The sequence below is a fragment of the Chroicocephalus ridibundus genome, chromosome 20, assembly GCF_963924245.1.
Source record: "Chroicocephalus ridibundus chromosome 20, bChrRid1.1, whole genome shotgun sequence".
NCBI lineage: Eukaryota > Metazoa > Chordata > Aves > Charadriiformes > Laridae > Chroicocephalus > Chroicocephalus ridibundus.
The window spans coordinates 442,032-463,261 of NC_086303.1; the positions used below are offsets into that span (position 1 = coordinate 442,032).

General features: G+C 54.6%; 1 protein-coding gene across 1 annotated transcript in view; it reads left to right on the top strand.

Annotated features, from left to right (window-relative positions):
* Positions 1–8,284: 8,284 nt before the first annotated feature.
* Positions 8,285–21,230, top strand: part of LGR6 (leucine rich repeat containing G protein-coupled receptor 6) — a 150,056-nt gene continuing 137,110 nt past the window's right edge. Inside the window, exon 1 of the mRNA XM_063356428.1 lies at positions 8,285–8,643. Within this exon, the coding sequence (XP_063212498.1) occupies positions 8,285–8,643 (359 nt within the window). The remainder of the gene's footprint in view (positions 8,644–21,230) is intronic.

Here is a 21,230-nt window from a genome sequence, read left to right on the forward strand (position 1 = left end):
GGAAAGAGTGTGCTCATAAGGGTGGGTTGGCTTTTGTGGGGTCCCAGCGATGCCGAGGCTTTCCCCTGCTGCAGCACAGCAGCCGTTCCCGAAAGAGCAGCTGTGTTCCTAGCCATGGGCAATGGATGGGGTGCCCTTGGCCAGTCCAGATACTGCAGCCCAGTGCACACAGCAGCTTCTGCTCGCTCTCATCCGCTCCTGTTACTGAGGCAACAATTCTGCAGTGAGCCTACAACCCACCTGCAGATTTATGAGGAAGAGACGCATTTTCTGATGAAGCCTGGGCTTGAAGTGGTGAACCTGCTGGCTCCCAAGAGCCAGGGACCAGGGCAAAGCCACCTGGTCCAGCTGACATGCTGGCAAGCAACTGGCAGCCCTGTGGCTTACTGCAAAGCACTGGTTGCTGCTCCAGGAACTGGGTTGTCCATGCAGCCACATGTAGGGACACCGCTGGGCTGCAAGCAGAGATGGCCATGCACAAGCTGAAACTGCAAGTAGCAACTTGGTTGGTTGAGCTCCAGGTGCAGGTCAGAAGGAAGAGTTGAAAAAAGCAGCGCCCCTGTCCCAGTCTGGGCCCACACTCCTACACATTATACCATGCCCTGAGAGAGCTGCCTTGGTGTGGGATGAGGAGGCACAACAGCTACAGTGAGGAGGTCACAAGACCTACTGCAAGGAGTAGACAGCCCTGGTTGGGGGGGGCTGGGTTGGCCACATCCTGCTGCCCCTGGTTTCCACAAACAGCTTCTCCCAAAACAGCTGACCTCCAAAGCACATGAAGGCAGAGGTGCCTGTGCAGGAACCTACAGCTGCAGCTGCTGATGTAGGACAAGGACTGGTGCCCATTCCCTCAAATGGGGGAGAGATGAAACAGCCTGGATCCAACGCCAGCAACTCCCTGCTGGTGCCATTGGACACAGCCTGTGGCTCTCATTTGCTCTGCATGGCCCAGAAACCCCAGATGCTGAGCATGGTTACATCGCAAAGGTGCGCGTAGGTGCGAGCTTCAGCCTGGTGTCCAATAGGCTCTTGTTCAAAGTGTGCAGTTTCCACTCAACGCAGAGAAGTATTTGTATCTGTATATTCAACATGGTTCGTGCTACATCAAACACCTAATGCACTTAGTCTCAGAAGATTTCAAGAATATCTGTGGAGTGCTGTGACCTGGGAAGTGGGGCCAACCGCAGTGACAGTGAAGATGTGAAGGAGGAGCCCTTGCCATAAGGTGGCAGGAGTCTTGTGAGGGGCACAGAAGTAGCATTACCAGGTGGTCATTGCTCCTTTGGCTGTTCGTCACCCCACAGTACCCCGGGGTTCTGCAGAGACAAGGGCTCCCTCCCTCTGCCAAGCGCAGCTTGGGTCTCCCAACAGCCTGGCCATCCTCAGAAAGGGGCTGCAGCCAAGGATAAGGAAGGGCAGGAACTCCCCATCCTCTTTTCTGTTTTTCTGCAATCAGAGGTACCCTGTGGCTTTCAGAGTCATTATGCCTGGGGCTTTGCTCAAAGCCATATTCCCCATGGAGAGGGTCTGGGTCTGGCTCTACAGCTTGTGGCACAGGAGAGAGGCCTCAGAGAGTCCCCCAGGGACTGCTTGTGGGCTCTTGCCTTTCATGGAGAAGAGCAGGACAACATTCACATGAGACAACTTGGCCACCCCCCAGTTCACCCTTAGCTGCTGGCAGTGACTGAGCAAGATGGGGGGGTGAGTTCTGCGGGCATCTACCCCACACCACCTCTCGTCCCAGCGGGGCTCAGCTCAGCACGTCACTGTCCTTCTGCCTTGCCAGACGGGCTGCTGCACCAGGGTCTTTCTACAGCCCCTTGGGAAAGTGCTCACGGGTCTCCTGTGTCTCCATGCACAGAGATGTCAGCCCCGTCATGGCGCGCAGCTACACACAGCCCGGCACGGCTGACGCACGGACCCAGGACTTGCGAGGGGCGCTGGCTCCGAGTCATAAGGAAGCAAGTGAAAGCCAGGGTGGGGGAGGCATGTTACTGTCTGCAGAGCTTCCAGAAGCTCAGGAGCAAGTGATCCCACAGCCCTCACATCTGGCTAGCACAACACAGCAGTGTTTCCAGCAGACCCAGCAGCCAAGGTGAACCTGTGGACATCTGCAGCTAAAGCACAGCTGCTCTGGCAGGTATGAAGGGACCTCCTCAGCAATGGGACAGGCATGGGACAGGGATTTGTCATGCAAACTGCCGACAGGTTTCACCCAGTGAGTTCGGTATGGCTGTCCCTGTGGCACAGCCCTTTGCTCTGCATTTCACGTCCTGTCTAACAGGAGGCCGATTTGGTGACGATGATGAATTTACAACCTCCCACCCACTGCTGCAGCGGAGTCTGGAGCCACAGATGCTTACAGAGGGTGTCGTGGGAGCTGCGGTTTGGATGAATAATTTTCCAGCCCTGCAGCTCAGAGCCACGAAACCCAGAGGGGGAGAGAGAGACAACAAAACAGTAAAACAAAACAAGCCTCCAGCTCAGGCCGCCCAGCGAGTTCTGGACCATGCCATGTTGTTCTTCATATTTAGCCTGCTCCAGTCTAGCAGCATCCAGCCACCACCCTCCTCCATCAGCCCCCATGCGGAGGTCAAGACCCTGGAGATGAGCGGGACCATCTCCATTCAGACCCCTCCTTTCCACACCCTTTCCCCCCTTCCCATGGATGCCAGAGCAGGGGCAGACAGGGTTAGCACTGCCAAGTGACAGGAGAGCAGGGCTACCCAACCCTTGGATCTCCTGGGCACCCACAGCCGTGGCAGCCTGCTGGTGACTGCTGGGGCACCACAGCTTCTCCATCCACCAGTGCTGAACCCCTTCCCTAGGCTCTCCCTGTCCTCTGCTCCCTCCAGGGCGCAGAGAGTCCAGCAGTTGCCATGTCTTCACCCAAGACAGTCACAGGGCATTGGTCCCACCACAGCGATCCTATGGCACCCTGCCACATCCCAAGCTGGACACCTCCATGATATTATGTGCCTGGAGCCAGGCTGTGGCTGCCCCAGCTGTAGCCATGGTGTGGGGATGCCCACTGCTCACTGTCTCTTCCAGAGCTGTACCATCACTGGGGAGCAGCGAGGTTGCAACCTGTTCCTCTCCAGCATCACCTCTCATCAACTACTGCGGTCAGCCACCTCCTGGAAAGCAGAAGCACTTGGGCAAGATAGATTCAGGGTAGGTCTGAACTGGAAGGGGAATTTCTCCTGGGACACCCAACTAGGACCAGAGCTGAGGTTCCCTCTTCAACACCCTGATCTTGCATGTGCTGGGCTTGCCATGGCATTGGCTCCCTGACCTAGCTGATGCAGGGACTCCAAAAAGGAAGATCTTCAAGCACGTTGGACACTGAACCAGGTGTCTGGTCCACCTAACAGGTCTTCCACCTAGCTCCGCACTTCTGTCCCTCTTCTCTGAGGGCATGGAGCCACCAGGCTGCCCCATGGCTGTTTGTGAGCAGTGCCTCCCAGAGCAAAGACTTAAAGTGTGTCTGAGGCTTGGGCTATCCTGTGCCTTGGTCATCAGGGAGGAACCATCCCTGTCCTTCTCTGACTTCATTGGCACCAGCACTTCCTGCTACCAGGGAGCACGATTGCCTTCAGTCTTCATCCTTCACCTGCCCCAGCCAAGCAGCTGGAGCAGCATGCTGGGCACTGGGGCTTTCTGCTTGTTTGCAACTGTTTGCATTTACGTTTTGGAAAGCCTCTGAGAGCCCTTGCTCGAACCATGTCTGGACTGCGATATTTCAGCCTTTGGATGGCCCCAATGGGAGCAGGGTCACCAGGAACATTCCTCTGGCCTTTGCCCCTGCGCCTGACCTCGAATGGCTCCCCAGGGTATGCCCTGGGTTTACAGATACATCCAAAGCACCAGACTCTTGGCTCCCACTGCATTGAGCCCACCCCTGCTGGTTTGAGCTGCATCCTGCTCTCCCCAGAACCTGGAGGACCAGCTCCAGGAGGGGACAGGGATGCCAAGAAAGTCTGGAGGCCTTATCTTATAGAGAGATCATGTCCCTGGAGTGACACCTCCACAGAGGTGTCATAGATGAGGTGGTTGAGTGCATGCCCTGGCACAAATGGACCAGTCCTGGTGATGCCTTTTGTTCTCCAGTTTGTTTGTGAGACTTCCTGGGGTTCTCTGCATCTCCTCCTTCCCCTGCAAGCCCTTCTGGAGGGACTGCCTCTCTGGCGTCCTCTCCATTGTGCGGCACGGTGGGGTCTCAGTTCCTGCCATGCCGTGACATTGGTAGTGCAAAACAGCCAGTGTCCTCCTGGTCTGCAGTAGGGACTGGTTGTCCTTGGAGATGAACAGCCAAACTGGCATTCTACTGGGGTGATCCTGAACCCTCTAAAATTCAGAAGGGAATAAAAAGAGGGCACAAACAGTTGTCCGATGGGAGCAGGGCAGAAGACACACACTGGGGGGCCTGGCACATGCTGAGGACGGAAATAAACAGCCTCCATCCCTCTGGCTCAGCTAGCACAACCCGTCTTCCAGCTTCGGAAGGTCCCTGGCTGGATGTCCACGGCATTGGCAGCACCTTGGGAGGAGCAAGCAGCCCATCACCTCCCCGGGCTCTGCAGCAAGAGCATTGCCGAGTGACAAAGTAAAGTCCAGCAAGTTGTCCCGACCAGGCCCCCAGAGTCATTTTCGCTCTGCGGGAGGGGACATCAGTGCCTGTTGTAAGGGTTTAGCTGCAGCCCTGCCCTAGCTAGAGCTCCACAACAACTTTGTTAGCCTTTAAACTCCAACAGCTCTAAAAAGCCTTGACAGCCACAGTCCACAGCCCAAAGCTTGTTTGGCATTTCTTTCTGGTCCACAGAGAGGATCTGGACAGTGCTGGTAGCTGGAGTCCCAGCTCTCCTCAAGTCCAAGGCTGAGATCCGGAGCCAGACTATCTTGAGCACGTCGTGCTGGCGTGAATAACGCAGCCCTTTCCCACCACCCCTGCCTCTCTGTGCCCCGGACGAGACAAGACAATAACTGTGCTTGCAGTAGCTCACACGAGCTGGACCTTGTTCCCCACTTAGGATGTACTCTAAATTTTCCCAATTTTTTTAACTTGCTTTTAAGGAAGCTCTAGGAAGACTTTTTAGCCATGCTGTGTGGAGGCAGCAGGGGAAATATCACCCGGGATGTCACCTGCCATCCAGAGGTACCACACACTAATCCACACGCTCATCCACAAAGCCCCAGTGTTCGATGCCAGTGTCTCAGCTCCATCCTTTCAAAGCCCCTTCCCGTGAACCGAGGGTGCACAGAGCGCCTCGGGGAGCTGGTGCAGCCGCAGCACAGAAGCAGCTGAGGTGAGCAGACGGTGCTGCTCAGCTTGCTGTGGAGCAGGGCTCTTCTCATCTCCCCAGACCGCAGCCTGCCGCTAGAGGACAACACACAAACACATGTGAGCCTTGCAGAAAAACATCCACTTGGGTTAATAGGAGTGAGCTGGATCTGGAGCTCCCGGTGCCTTTAATAAGGGCACGGTGCAGCCCACACTTCTCGCAGCAAACTGCAGTTTCAGTGAGAGCTGGCTGAAAAGTGACACTTCCACCCCAGAGGGACTTATTCAGAAATTCCAGGTTTACCATGGAAACATCAAAGCTCTCTGGTCCAAACAACTTGATGTCCAGACTCGGTTTTGCCAGGAGCTGGGCGACACTCTGGAATAACTGAACACTTTGAATATTAATGCCTATTATCAGGTCTCGAAAAAAATGAAACATGGAAATGAAACACCACAGCCAAGCTAGAATAAAAAGCAAACACTAAAGTCAAAGCAAAGTGAGAGATGCAGAGCAAAGTCCTCCAACTTCAGGCTGTGTTGCTCCAAAAACAACGTGAAAAATGTCATTGCAGTCAATGCCTTCCTGAGGAAATGGCTTTATTTCGTCAGAATGGCAGTTTTCAATAGGAATCTCTTCGGTGTGATTTTTTTAAGAGCTCTATTAATAGTGTGCTCAGCCAGAGCTCTGGATCCCCAAGGAGAATTCACTGAGCGAGAAATTGTCAGGCGTGCGCAATGTGGTTGGTGTCTGGCTGCTTGGGTTGGAGAGAGAGGGACGGGGAAATTGTAGATAAAAGCTGCTGTTGCAGCCAGGAGCAGAGCGATAGGCCTGACACTTTCTCCAGACTGACACCAAATTCCTGGCTGCTGTCGGAGAAAATCCGGCCATTTCAGGCCATGCTGAAGCCCCACACCAGGGCTGGAGGGGAAGCTTGTCAAGGAACCCTCGCCCCGAGGAGGGCTTCCCGTCTCCCCACCAAACAGTGTTTTACATTTGGAGCTGCCAAAACACATTGCAAATATTTAATTAATGACATCTCCAGAATTGCTTATGATGGAAGGGGCTTAATTCCAATTAAATCAGTTCCTGCTCCTAGACCAAAATCCCCACGCCTCTGCACTCAGTGACAAAGCTTCCACTGACTCCAGCAGTGACAGGGTTTCAGTCCTGAAACTGCAGGATCTGAATGGACTTTGCATAGGAAATAATTTCAGATCCTGCATTACCTAGGCCAGGAGCTGTCAGCCAGAGTCTGTGCATCAGCCCCGAGCCCTGAGCTCCATCTCGAACAGTTTTTTTCAGAGGAGATACCTGCTCTGACTCAAAGGCCTCAAGGCACCCTAGCCCTGGGCTAGCTGGAGCTTTTTAAGTGTCCCACTTTGCAGGCTAACCTTCCTGACCCCAGATAACTCTGCTATCTCTTTTATCCTGAGGTAATGGGGTATCAATTAGGAAACTCTTTTGCCAGAAGGAAAAGCACATTCAGAGGAAGAAGGGCCATGAAAACCATCTCCCGGTCTGTGCTTCAGCCATGTGGCATCTTACCATGGCATGGCCACAGCCAGAGGGGTGACTTGGTGGGTGCGCTTTGCAGCCATCCAGACCTGGGCCCTTCTTTCTCTGCCCCGTCCCCTTCGTCCAGCCGTGGCTAGAGGGAGGAGCACACCAGCTCTGATGGGGGTTCAGATCCACCTCAAGCCCAGTGGTCAGCTGTCTTCAGCATGAGAGCCGTGTTCAGCTGCCAGCCCCATTACAGACAAGATGCGTGGCGCTGTAGAGAGAGACGCAGTATGGTCCAAGCTGTGGGGCCAGACGCAGCCCCCATCACCAAACCCACTGCCATGGGAGGGCAGCAGTGACCCCAGACAGGGGCATCACGCAGCAGAGAGGCCACCCAGAGCTGGCCTTTGCAGCCTTCTCCCATTGTAGATCCAGGGCCCTTTTCTGATGCCGCAGAACTCAGTAGCTCTGTGACACCCAAGCAGCCAGAAATCCTGTTCTGATGCACATCCCACATGTTTCAGGACACCCCGAGGCCCTGGGCTGGGCTGGCACAGGCAGTACGCCCCCTGCTAAGCCAGACCTGCTCCCTTCTGCATGATGGAGCTCCAGACAACATGGCTTCAAGCCCCCACTCAACAGACTATTCCTCAACTTTGACCACTTTATCCAAGGTCAGAGGGAGCTCTTGGAGCAAACCAGCCGCCTCCTCCTGGCATCAGTGCAGCGCAGCTCCGGCAAACACAGCTCCCACGTGCACCCGACCTGTATCTGGGCAAAACGATAGCCAGCAGCACAGCTGCAAAAGTACCATGTCCCACCGGAGAGGTCCCCACTGGAGATGTGGGGGGTGAATCTACACTGGAGAGGTCCCCACCGAACTCAGCCCCATGACACTGCTGCTCCATCCTCCTGCCTCTCCCAGCCAGGCCCTGCCCCGTGCATGGGGACAGCAATGGGGCTGCATGTGAGCGAGGGCTGGACCACAGGACAGAGGGACCTGCAGCCCTGGGCACGGTCACTGCCAGCAAACAGCTCCTTGTGAGCTCCTCGCGCCCTTCTCCCCAGCTACACCCTGACTTTCCAGTTGCAGCTGGGCTGAGCAGCCAGCACAGACACACAGAGTCCTTTATCTGGGGTTGTATTTCAGCGTCCCAAAGTCTGGAGCCCTTGAAGCGCTGCTTGGGTGCTCCTGCCTCCCTATTTATACTCCTCTGCCCTGACAGAGCCAGCTTTGCCTTCCCCTGCCCTGCTATCTCACAAAAACGTTGTTACAAAACAAGCACAGGTCCCGGAGCTATGAACAGGTCTTTATTTGTTGAGGTTTCTTTCCGCCCCCCCCCCCCCCCCCCGCGACTCCTTTCTTCCCTTTGAATGAAATTCCTGCCAGCTCTAAGAGAGAGAGAGAGAGGGAAAGAGTAGAAAGTTTAACTCCTCCCATTGGAGTGTCTCACGCCCCTGCCCAGCCCTTGAAATCCAATAACCAAGATCATTCGACAATGCCTTCCCTTCCCTGGCTGCATCCTTACCACACTCCAACCTGCAGGACCTACCCTGCCCTGCCAGGCAGCGGGGTCGCTCCCCTCCATCCAGCTGAGCCCCGGGGTCGGAGCCGGCCGGCGGCACCTCGCGCCGTCCCAGCGGCCGCAGCCAAGGCGAGGATGGACAAGCTCTTCTTCTGGGGCATTCTGCTGGCCTCCTCTGCCCGCTTCCAGGCGGTGCGCGCCGAGCAAGGTGCTGCGCCCCCCTGCCCACCCCAGTGCCACTGCGAAGAGGATGGCATCATGCTCTCGGTGGATTGCTCCGAGCTGGGGCTTTCGGAGGTCCCTGCCAACCTGAGCCCTCTAACAGCTTACCTGTAAGTACAGCCTTTGCTGTTTCTTTTGCAACGCTTTCTCCGGACCCCTTCATCAGCTGCAGCTTTCCTCCAGCTTGGAAGTTTGTGCCACATTTTCCTGAAATTAAATTTCCTCTGGAAATTAGAAACAAAACAAAACAACGACAGAAAAGGCAGCTATTACTGCAGGACCTGCCAAGCTAAGCCAGCTCCCCCTCCTCCCTGCGCCCCTCTGCAAACGCTGTTTATATTGCGATGTTATGCATGCTTTGCTTCTTGATTACAGTGGATCAGAGGAGCTGATTTGCTGGGTAGATTCTGATTGTCTGAGAACATAATGGAGTATTTATACTGAGCAATTAGTGCAAACTGCTCTGGGATCCTTCTGTCAAACATTTCAATAGCTGTGATAACTCATGGCTTTCGGGGCTTTGGGTTGAGCTGGCCACCAGCAGTGCCCAAGTTGCCTCTTTAAAATGAATATTAAAGCCTTTTAAGAGGCGTGAGGGCTTTGGTAGGGTTTTGTGGTTTGTTGTGTTTTGTTTTTTTTTTTTAATAAAAGTTCTTAATTATCTGAATGTTTCCCTTCCTTTCTGGTCTTAAAACCCAAAGGGTTAAACTACCACAGGCACTGGTGGGTTTGTTTCTAGCCCCACCCAAAGATGGTCTCAGTGGGGCCATTTGAGTAGTGGTGACTGAGGACGTCCCCAGGGTGAGCAGGGGACGCTGTGGAAGGATCTCTTGGTTTGACCAGGAGCACAAACACCTCTCTCAGGGAGAGGGGTTGGCCCTGGTGTGCGCTGGGGAGGATGCTTGCTCAGTTAATTCACAGAAAGCGCTGCAGCCGCCAACCTCAGCTGTGTGGCAGGTAGGCTGGTGAGGGCCTCGGCTTTCCCAGCTAGGGATGCAGCCGAGGCGCTGCCGAGGGAAGCCGCGTGTACCACAGTCGTTGCGGACAACTGGCAGCTCCCAGGCAGTGCTGGGGACATTCGTTTTGTGCTCATCATGCTGAAAGAGGGCTTACGTCAGGGGTGGCATACAGACTGCTTGGCTGGTTTTCTGGTGTTGCTGGATTGTCCTGAGATGCAGTTACTCAGCTGTTAAAGCTAAGCACCCTAACCCACTCATGAAGGGCTTTGCAAAGCCAGGTTGAAGCTGCCACAGCCGGGTAAGAGCTTCCCTGCTCATCCTGCTCGTCTGAGGAACACGTTGCTTTGTCTTGTGCCAACCATTGGATGCCCAGAGCTCTAGTGGGTCAGCTGAGAAAGAAATGTGACAGCAATGGACGATTTTTACTGGAGAGCATGAAAGAGGAGAAAAATGTGCAATGCAAGCTGTATTTCCTCGGGAGAGGGAACCACGGAGCACTTGTCGCATGAGGTGTGCTGTGCATGGAGCTGTCGCCCCTGCGCACACCCTGGGGCTAAGTTTGGAGCCAGCTGCCTGAGTGAAAAGTCACTACAGCTCTTGAGCATGTCTCGATGGAGGCGGTTAAAAACATGTGGGCTGTTAGCGTGGGAGGCTGCAGAGCTTTGCAGCACTGGTGCCACTGCGAGGACAAGTGGCAGCCCTGTCAGGGACACACTCCACCTCTGCAGTCATGGCAAGACAGGGCACCCGCGGCTCCCACCCTGCAGAGAACACGCTGCCCACCATCTCTGCAGAGCTGTCCCTTGGGCTGGGAGCTGCAGAGAGCTCCGCTGCACGACCAAAGGGACATCTTGATGTTAAATGGTTCTCATCGCCACCCTGACCGTGGCGGTCGGAGCAGGGACGCAGAGCCCCGGGCTACGCGCCCTTTGTGCGTGGATCCCAGCAGGCGAGTGCATAAAGATGCCCTCGGCCCGGTGCAGCAGGTGATTCCGCGGCTGCTCCGGGCAGAGGTCTCGTTTTCCCTGGGGCTGGTCCTCAGGACAGCCCTGAGGCAGCCGTCCATCCCTTGGGCCAGGCTCGGCTGCTCCGGGCGCTGCTCCGCCGGCCCGCGGCACTCACACGGTGGCGCCAGCGACAGCCGTTTGCCGGAGAGACACCGGCAACGCCACCTCCCAGCCCGTCACCCCGCCGGGCTGCAGGGACGCCCCGGCTGCAAAATCCATGGGGTCGAGCCAGGGAGGCGTTGGAGGGTCCGGAGTTTTCCTCCTCCCCTTAGGGCCGGACCTCTGTGGGGAAAAACGCTTTTGCTGCTTATATGTTAAACGCTGCCTGTGAATGAACAAATGAGATGCAACAGGGGTAGGAAGGCAGGATCAGCTGGGAATTATTGGAGGAGGACCAGAGAGCCCTGTTTCTGTCACTGCCTTCTTGGGCTACCTTCAGTAGGTCACGTAAGGTTAGTTCCTCAGTTATAAGGTGTGCAGTCAGGGCTGGTTTTTCAAAGCACATCAGCATAAATTTTGTAGAAAGTATGGATATTTGAGCGATCTAAGCTCTTGATGTAAATTCAGGCTTTAAATCCACGTTCAGATATGTAAAGAAATGCCTAGATCTTTTTTTTGGAGAGCTGCAAGTGCTGAAAAGCAAGCCCTGTAATGGCAACATGGAGCATGGAGCTGAAGGGCAGCGGCTCCCAAAACTTTCCATCTCCTTCGCTCCATGCCCTGTCTTCTAAGCAAATTACTGGTACTCCTGTAAAGAGCAGGACTCCCTCAGGTGCGAAATAAAGGATCCTCGTAATAACCTCTGATTAGACATTGCCTCACCACTAATGAGCTCACAGTCAAGCCCCATCCTGACAGTGCTGTGCCTCTGCCATGCCTGTCTCCAAGAACACTGTCCTTGCTCACTCTTGCACCTCCCTGAACTTGAACCCGATCCCACCCATCGAAAACCAAGCTTCTCCAATGGAGGCACCGTTGGTGAGATTGCAGCTGTGGTCAGGGAGACGGGAGAGGAGCAAGTCACCTCTTCCCAGGGGCACGTCTCCGGTAGGCACTTAGACAACACGCTGGTGTCTCCTTGGCAGCCCCGGAGAGAGCAGGCAGCCAGCGCTGGGGTTGTCCATGTTAGGTGACAGGTCCCTGCTGTTTGCACTTCTCCTGCAGGCAGCCTGAACTCGATCGGGGCTCATGTTGGGTCTAACAGCCCATCTCTCTGGAGCAGCACAGAAATGCTGATGCATCCTGCCTGGTTCACCGGTGCTGGCAAAGAGCTTCTTAGTGCATGACATATTTGAACTGTGTCTCAGCCTGGCCTCAGAGTCCGGCCGTGAAACCCTAAAGGTCAGCACACCCTCTCCTGCTCAGCTAGGTCCAACGGCCCTAGGGCCTATATCAACCTGAAAGAGCTGAGCTATTCAGGGAGCAGATTTAACCTTTAGCTGATATGCCAGTAAGTCCTGACAGCAGTGTGTCAAATATCACGTCTCTGTCTTCCACGGAGAGTTGCTTTTGGGTCTGGCAACAAGAATGGACTGGAGCTGATGGGGAGTCTCTGGAGAGGACGGCATCAAGCCGAGAGTGCAGGAGACTGGAGCTGCAAAGGGGAAGGCTCCTGTGCCGCAGACAGGAGACTGCACAAGGGGGCACAGAGGAGGCCGGAAAAATGGGAAGAGACGCTTGGTACTCAGAGCACTAGCTTAGCTTCAACCCCTGGCACTACTGCAAACCCTGCGTGTGACCTGGTTGAGCAACCCCACCTCAGATTCCCCAGGATATGGAAGTGCCACTGCATGGGCTGGGGGAGTTCAGTCCCCGGCTGTCCCCATACCCGCCACCTGCTGCCTGAGCACTGGGAACAGGGCTGTGGTTGGGTGCAGGTGCTCAGTGCAGCCCTCTGCCCCAGGGTGGCATCCTGATCCCCCTTGGCCCCCCTGCGTCTGGTTACCAGCCCCTGGCAAGGGGGACTGGGGGTAAAGTTGGGGGATGAAGGGATACTCTCAATTTGCTGCTCCTGTTTCACCAAAAAAATGACACCGTGTTGCTGGTGCCTGACAGGTCCCTTCTAGGCTGGCCTGTCCAACCATGGCTGGCAGGAAACAGGGGGCTCAAAGAAATGGAGTGCCTGCACTCAGCAGAGGACACCCTCAGTAGTACCCAAAGGTGGCAAGGTGACAGCAGTAGTATCATGGTCATGCATTCAGGTCAGCTGGACAGACAGCACGCACCCTCCCTGGCCAACCTGCACACGTAGACGTTAGAAACAATGCGTCATGCCTTATCCCCAGCCTGGACTAAGGGGACACAAGGAGGAACTGGGACAATTGCCCAGAATCAAAAATATTTTAGGAAGGAAGACACCTCTGGAGGTCTCTGATCCATGCTCCTGCTCAAAACAGGTCCAGCTCTGTGAGATTGGTCAGGATCTTGTCCAGGACGGTTTTGAGTATCTCTAAGATTCCCTCACTCTTTTCCCATTCTCGACCATCTTCATGGGAAATGTTTTTCTTAATATCTGATTGCAGTTTCCCATGTTCCAGCTTGTGCCCGTTACCTCTCATCCCTCCCCTACACAACTCCAAGAAGAGTTTGGCTCCGTCTTCACCCTCCCAGTTGGTAGTTAAAGACAGCAGTAACATTCCTCCATTTCACCTTCTCTTGTGAAGACTGATCAAACCCACTCGTACGAGCAGTGCATGGGACAGGGGCGGAGCAGGGAGTGCTGTGATGTGAGAGAGGGGAGCATGCAGGGTACGGGGGGCACAGCGGTGGAAGTGACCAGGAGGAAGGACACAAACCTGTAGGATATGAGACATCAGTAGCACCATGGCTCACAGCTCAGCTGGAGGAGCCTTCTTCCCCAGGGTCCCAGGTCCCCAGAGCACCATGGAGGGGTCAGGCTTTACCCCTGCTCTGTGCCCCGTCCCCAGAAGCATTGTGAAGCCCCCCAGTGAAGCCAGACAGACACCGCACAGCTCACTGCATGCGATGCTGCTGCTCTGTCCTGGAAAGCCGGCAAAGAGCTGGGGCATGAGACAGCTGATGAGGTCGTTGGGTTGTTGTTGTCACAGCAGAATTTGGGAGAAGAAAGAACAGCAGAGAGTCTGGCTGCTTCTGAGTATCACCAGGCATCTCAAGAGGCTGCCCAGACAGAAAGTTTCTTGTTCCCCATGCAGTTTCCGTTGAGGTGAATGGGATCAGGAGCTCTCAGGGCTGCTTTCACCTTGCAGAGGCATTTTGAGCCGTTGCCTGAAATTTAACATCCCACTGCGAGTCTGAGGCCAGGGCTCCACATCAGCCACGCTCTCCCCTGAGCTACCCTCTGGCATCAGGTGCCACATGGGCCTGTGATAAGGATCCACAGGAGGCAGGGATGCTCTGACATTAAGCTGGGCAGACACTTCCCTGGTCACGCAATGCTGCAACTGGTGCAGGGTAACAGTGAGTGGAAGATGCCTCTTTCTTGATATTTGCATTTTCTAAGCACCCACATACCTCTGAGGCAGCAGGGTTTGAAGGCTGACCCCAGAGCCGCAGCTGACTCCTGGAGCAAGACACGTCGCAATGCTGAAGGCAGCTCCCCTCAGCCCTAAACCCTCCCTAATTGTCTGCCCCAGACTCTGCCCCCTGCAGCCCCCACCTTGGGAAAAAGGAGGACAGACCCCACCATGGCCACCCTACGATGGGAAGCACCCCAAGAGCTGCCAGAGGAGCTGGGGCACCAGTAGAGGGACAGGACTGGTGGACTGGTAGCTGACTGGTAGGAGCCCACAGGCATCGCAGCTGTGGGGAGGTGTGTTGGGGCTGAAGGGACATCTGGGCTTGCAGCGGGGTGACAAGGAAATGGGATCTCCTGCAGGCATGACAGGGACCTTTGTGTTTTAGATGACAGTCACGCACACTGGGGAGACAGAGGGAGCAGCCAAAAATGCAGAAAGCACCAAATCCCAATGCAAGGTGTAAATTAAGTCCTTCCTGGGGGGCATCGCTGCTCTCCTGCCCCTGTTTTTGTTGCAAAGCGCAGTGAGTCGCCATCCTGTGGCTGATGCTTGCCCAGTGCCAGGGCTCATCCACAGCCTCTTCCTCATGTCATGGTCACCACAGGAGCCCAAACATTGAACCAGGACTCATCCAAACACACCACAAAGGTGGAGACTCACCCCAAAGAGCTCCCAGACCCTTCCACTTCTCAAACCACGATAGAGCACAGGATTTCCAAAGCCACCCCCGTGTCCTGGTGGCCAGACTGATGCACTAAGGGCTGCCTCTCTGCTTGATCTTCTTCCCTCCTGGAAGGCTAATGTGAAATGCCGCTCCTACCCCTTACAGCCAGAAGTCCACAGTCTTGCTCTTGGAAATGCCCAGCATGCCTGGGAGAACGGCAGCCATAGCAGGAGCAGGGAGAAACACTGGTGAGCTTGGGGTCCCAGATGTGGGAGATAAGGCTGGTGAGAGGCATTAGAAGAGCTGGGCTCTGACACACATGGGTTTACGTGCACCATTAACAGCTTTGAGGCACTTTTTTTTTTTTTAACCCCTAAAAGGTCAGGGATGACATCAGATGCTGCACGGCGGTGTGCCTGGGCTCGAGGCTCAGGGCAGAGCAGCAGGAATGTGATGAGCCCCTCGGCGAGCAGAAAAAGGAGTGGTGAGGGAGCCAGTGTCCCAGAGGGATTAGCAGCACTCAGAGCAAAGCCACAACTACAGCACGGTGAATAGTGAGGTCAGTGATAGAGCCGCCTGAAGAGCACATTCGGGGGGATGGTCTACCCAGCGACACCTTATTTCACTGAAAAGGAAAATATCAATGAAAAAACATCTGTGTTCATGGGACTGTGCATGGCAGAAACATAGTAACCAGCTGAACCAGGAGAGTTTATTTCAATGTTTTCACTTCAGGGTGGCTTCTCTTAAAAAAAGTTTCCATTTACATATTTTCACCTGTTGGTGTTGCATTTACCTGTAGGCGATTTAATATTCACATTGTAGGACTCCAAAACTATCAAAGCATCTTGATGGTTCTAAACCACAATATATTGATTTTTTTTGATCTAGACTAAATATTGACATGTTGGGTCTTTGGTCTGGGTTCGAGGGAAAGGAAATTTTGAAGTCTCTGTATTTCCAATGCCATGACACTTTCAGGTTCATGGCAGCTTTTCCTGTTTCCTCCTGCTTCATCACCTCCCAGCCCCCTTCTCCGCCATAAGCTCTGCTCCCATTTACCTCTTGATATTGTGAGCTTTGGGTCCAGCTGTGTTTTGCTTTGCTTGGCTGCTGTTATCCCAGTGTGGGCACTGCTGGGACTCACGGGACACTGTGCTCTCCAGAGAGCAGCTGGTCCACAACAAGGGTTGCAGCCCCTGAATTCTTCCAGCTACAACGGAGGGTGCTGCGGGTGATGAGGCAGAGGGCTGGGCTGCGGCTTTAGTACCACAGGTCATGGCCGAGACCTTCCCAAGATTTGAGTTCAAATTGAGAGAGGCATCCTTTGCAGGGCTGTTCGGAAGCGGCAGCAGGGTGTCTGGGGCGCTGGATGTGAGAAGATGTCCACTTCTTGGTGGGGCATCGTCTGAGTCGGGCCGCAGGAGGCGAGGCACAGGATCTACCCCACCCTAAAGCCCAGGTCTCTCTGTGGGAGAAGGCGCAGCCAGGCCTTTACTGCACTTGCCTCACAGCTGGCAGCGAGCGCTGCCTTCTCTGGCAAGAAGGGAGCAGGTGTACGGACGAGGAGCGCGGTGGGGAAGGCAGCGCAGTGGAGTGGTGAGAGCAAACCTGCGCGGGGATGGGGCTGTCTCCGGGGTGGCAGCCACGTGGGACCACCTCTGCAAACTGCAACCAGGGCAGCTCGGTTGGGGCTGGGGGTGACCAGTCCCTCCTGCTCACACTGTGAGGGACGCCCCACTCCTGGTCTCGTCCGTTGGATACCCCACTCCCGGTCTTGTTCGTCAGAGTGAGCGCGGCCGGGCGGCAGCAGGCATGCCGTGCTCACACGCTCCCTGGCTGGCACTGCTGCGCAGGCAGCGTGTGATGGGAGGCAGCTGCTGCTCACCCTCCACAGCCGCAGCAGGCGGGTCCTCGCTCACATCCGATCTCGCCGTGCCTTTCCACCATGCCTGAGAGTGCTGGCTGCAGCAGAGCCGGCCTTTCTGCAAGTCGTGCACTTCCACTGCAAATGCCTTCCTCCATCCTCCCCCCTCTCCTCCCTGCCCGCCCCCCAGGCTAAGTAATATGCCACAGCCTCCCCTCTCTCCCTCCCTTCCTTGAAGAATAAGCTCATAAATCTGCCTAGGGCAATGAAAACACTGAGCTCATGGCCCTTAGATCTGTGCGGGAGGAGCTCTAGCTGGCGATTAAAGGAGTTTAGGGTTTTCTTTGAAAAGCTCTTTGATTCTGGCAGAAGCTCTGGTGCCAAAAGGCAGCAATGGAGCTGCAAATGCCTCTCCCCCTCTGCACCTGCCTGGGTCAGGGAGCAGCAGCAGGGTGGAGGAGGGAAAGGGAAACGCGGCACTTCCCAGATCCCTGCAGTGGGGGCTGAGGGTCCCCCATCACCCCCTCAGGGGGGAGCACCCTCTGACAGCAGCAGGGCAGGGGGTGCTGCTGCTTTTGAGCCCAGGCACTTCAGCCGGGTGCCAAATGGGTACCAAAACGCCTCCAGTGTTGTGGAACTAGCTGCTCCCCTAGGTCCATCTTTGGAGGAGCTGGGCTGGGTGTCAGTGAGCTGGCCGCCCACGGACAGACGGATGCTCCTCCTCTTGGCTGCTCTGAGACAGCTCAGAAGGCATCCAACATGGGCCAGGCTCCCTGGGGACCTTGAAACGGGAACACGAGCCACCTTCAGGCACCACAGGGAAATAGCTCTGCGTGGGGAAAGGGACATCAACGACAGCCCTGAGCTCCCCGCAGGCAGCACAGCGTCCTGCTTGGGTGCCAGGGAGCCAGGAGAGGCTGCCAGGGAGCCAAGGATGGGACAGGGATTACCACAGCAGTGCTCTGAAAAGTGGTGGGAAGGGATAGGGAAGAACTGTCAGGGCTGGGAGGAGCCTGAGGTCTTCAAGAAGGACTTGAGTTTGGCAGGAGCTGAACAGAGATCAGAAAGAGCCTTCACAAAGAAGAGCAGGACCAAGCACAGGCATCTAGTGTTGCAGCCAAGTCAAAACAGAGCCAGGCTCCAGCTCGAGCGGAGGCAGGAGTTGTGCCAGTGGTGGGGAGCAAGGGGAGGACATGGTGAAGCTCACATGGTGCCTCCAGTCTTGAAGGGAGGCGTCAAGGATCCAGGAAGGGGTAATGCAAAACCTTTCCCAGATCTGCCAGGACAGGCTTTGCTGACAGTGATGAAGGAGGGCAGCTCTCCAGCCTCCTCCCCTCCATGGGACCACAGAGGAGTCTCCTGAGGTATCAGCAGCTCTCCGTCTCCATTTGCCGTGTTTGCAGTCCTTCCTGTTTAAACCTCTTTGAAGGATTTGGAAATGAAAAGCAGCCCCCATGGGAGTGGGGCACGTCAGACACACCTGTAAGGGTAGGACCTGCTCAAGGGACCTGCTGCCTTTTCTTGTGAGCAGCCACAAGTCCCACTACAAAGAGACCCCAGGGAGACAGGACAGTTTCCAGCACTGAACAGCCCTGTGGGGCACCAATTAATAACGTTCCCCTTCATTCAAAGGGAAGGTGAAACCCAAGCACCACATCATCCCGTCAGGGCTGTGCGTGCTATGGGGAGAACCGCAGAGGTGGAAGGGGAGTGGAAATGTGGTCTCCTCTGCTGGGGTGGGAGAGCAGGGGGGTGCTTGCATGGCAGCAGGGAGGGCTGTTGGGAGGACGCCCCACACGTGTAACGTGACACGGTGCCCTGCAGACCACCAGCCCCTGGGACATTCCCCTGCCCGGTGCCACCTCCCAGTGCCAGCAGTGCCTTGTGCATGGAGCAATGAGCTGAGCCAAGGACACAGCGGCTGCTGCGATGGTGTGGCCAAACACGAGGGATCTTAGGGGCCTGCAGGATGTGAAGGCAGAAGTCACCTTCCCGAGGAGGTTATCTGGTGCAGAGATGACTCTGGGTGTAATTGCATCTTGCAAGTTTAACAGAATTCCCAATTGTGGGCATTTCTTAAGCTTAGTAAAGCAAATTTTCATTTTTGCATGCATGAAACCTGCAGGAAGGGCATTTACACGTTTAGACAGAAATTCATCTTCTCTTTACTAGAGAGCATGGGAAGAAATTCTCATTGCAGGGAATGGTCTCTGCAATTTTGCTTTACCCCTGTTTCTGCAGCTGCTCCCAGCGGCAGCTACTGCACAGCTGGCAGCGTCCCCAGCGGCTTCCCGGTACCTGGGAGCTGAGAAAGGCAAGAGCTGCGTGAGCGTACCGCTGGCTTCCCAGGCAGCGCTCTGAGTCAGCTTGACTGTGGAGGTGAAAACAGTGCTTCTGCTGCTGCTCAGCCAGCATCTCCCAAAGGGAAAATGAGGTGCAGAGTCACTTAGCTGCGCTGTCAGGCTTTCTTGTCCCTCTACGTAGGAACATGGGAGTTGTCAGATATTGTCCCGAGCTGTTGTCCCACATAATGTCCCAAGACTGTGAGGTCGTCTGCCTGAGCAGCATGTGCCCTGGGTACCAAAGGACATACCTTTAGGGTCAGGTGTGTTGTATTTGCAGAACCAACGGTATCGCAACCAAGGCAGGACCTTGACTGTAGGCGCAGGTAAGACTTTTGTTGTTGCACTAATTTCCTGCGGCAACAAGTTCCACAGGTTAATGAGGTGCCTGCTGCACGGAGCGGTTTGACGTGGGCTCTGGCAGCGGCACGCGGGGCTTTACTGGGCACAGGGGCAGCCTTGCCATGTCTGCTGCCTCCAGCTTCTCTTCAGCTCGGGGCCAAACCAGCAGGTTCTTGTGCTGCAGGTTGTGTTTGCAGCTGCAGTCCTGCACCGGGAAGTGCCTGTCGGTTAAGGTGGTTTTGCGCTTTCATGTGGTGTAAGACAGCGCAAGATTTACTAGTGACAAAAAAACATGAATGCTGGAAGCCTTGATTTATTGAAGAAGAGGGGGAGGAAACGTGTGCAGCCCATGCTGGCGAGCGCGGCGTGTCCAAGATGAGGTAGCACACACTGTGAAAACTGCCCTGCTCCTCCACGAGGTGCTCTGGCTCATCTGGGGATACCATGGGGTAGACCCACTCCTTTTCCAGCCGGGCAGGGGACGACTTTCCACTGACCACCTTGCCGATGCTCTGCGGAAGGGGCTTCTCCTAGATGGAGGGACACAAAGACTCAGAATTTTGGGAACAGACAGGTGCCCCATGAGCTTTGGCTCCCTTGCATAGTGGAAGTGGGAGGTACAGAGGACTGGAGTGCAGCACGACAAACCTGGACTGTTTTCTAGCTCTGCCACAGCCTCATAGTTTACCCCACATAAGTCCTCTAATTTTCCTGTGCCTCGGTTTCCCTATCTTTAAAATACTAATAATTAACCCTTCTCTAATGCGCTTTGAGATGGACTGATTAAAAAAGTGCCACAGAAGAGTTGGAAACTCTCGGCATTTTTCAGCCGCATGTCTGAACCTCTCGAGTTAAAATACCTTTTAAAAGTTTATTAAAAAATTCTTGAGCTTTGCATTTCTTCAGCCACAACATGAAGGAAAACAACACTAAGGTCTCAGATTTGTAGCCTGGCTTTCATGTCCCCTGACCTCCTCACGCCTCGCTTACGGACGCAGCCACAAGTCAGTGCAGCTGCTGAAATACTCCTCGGGAGCCGCATCCAGCAGCTGTTTAAAAGCTCGTGGGCAGCACTGGCAAACTCCGTAGAGGAAGTGAACCCAGCTGGTAAACTGCAGCTTAGCCAGAGCTTCTGGAAACCCCGATTCTTTAATCTAATCTGTTTTCTATAGGAAGCTACCTTGCTTTTAGCATACTGCTTCCTGGACGTATGGGGGTAAATAATAGCTCTTTGGCTAAACCAAAAAAAGGAGGGGAAAGATTGGCTGGGGTTAAACAAACAGATTTTTTTTTTCAGGTTTCCCATGCAATTAAAACCAAACCAAACCACATTTGCTCTGGGTATCCCTGAAACATTTTGCTTTGACCCAAAAAGGAATACTTTGTTTTGTGTTTGAGTTACTTGAAAATCTTTACACCCTTTAAAAAAAAAAAAAAAAAGAGCTTGCAATGAAATGCTTCGCCAACCCCCACTCCCCCACTTCTTTTTTCAGTGGAGCATAATTTTGTTGTGAGTTTACTTCTGATGAGAACGCTGTGGGTTCTGCCTGACCTGGGAAGTCACCTGCCTGAGCTTGTGCCGTCACTTGTTTTGCCTTTCAACATCGTTTCCACCTTTTCCTCTCCCACTGTACAGACACGCGGGTCTCATGGGAGCACCGTCCTCACCCAGGGCTGTGCTGACTTTCCAGGGAGACTAGAAAGTGTCCGGGAGAGGGGAGGAAAGAATCCACGAAGGCTTCTTTTGGCTTCACAGAGCTCCTCTGGCTCTTCTGACTATCTCTGGCTACTGCCAAGGCACCTTCGAAACACCTTTGAAATGTCTCCAGCATGTTGGGCACCGTGACTGGGCTGGAGGGGAAATCCACATTCCCTTTGAAGTCTGGATACTTGAGCAGTCTTAGAATTATAGGGCTGTAATATACAGGAATGTGTGGGGCTGTAATTGTGACTTAGATCCTTGGATGAAAGGTGCTATGTACATACAAAAGGTATTATTATTATTGCTATTATTATTGC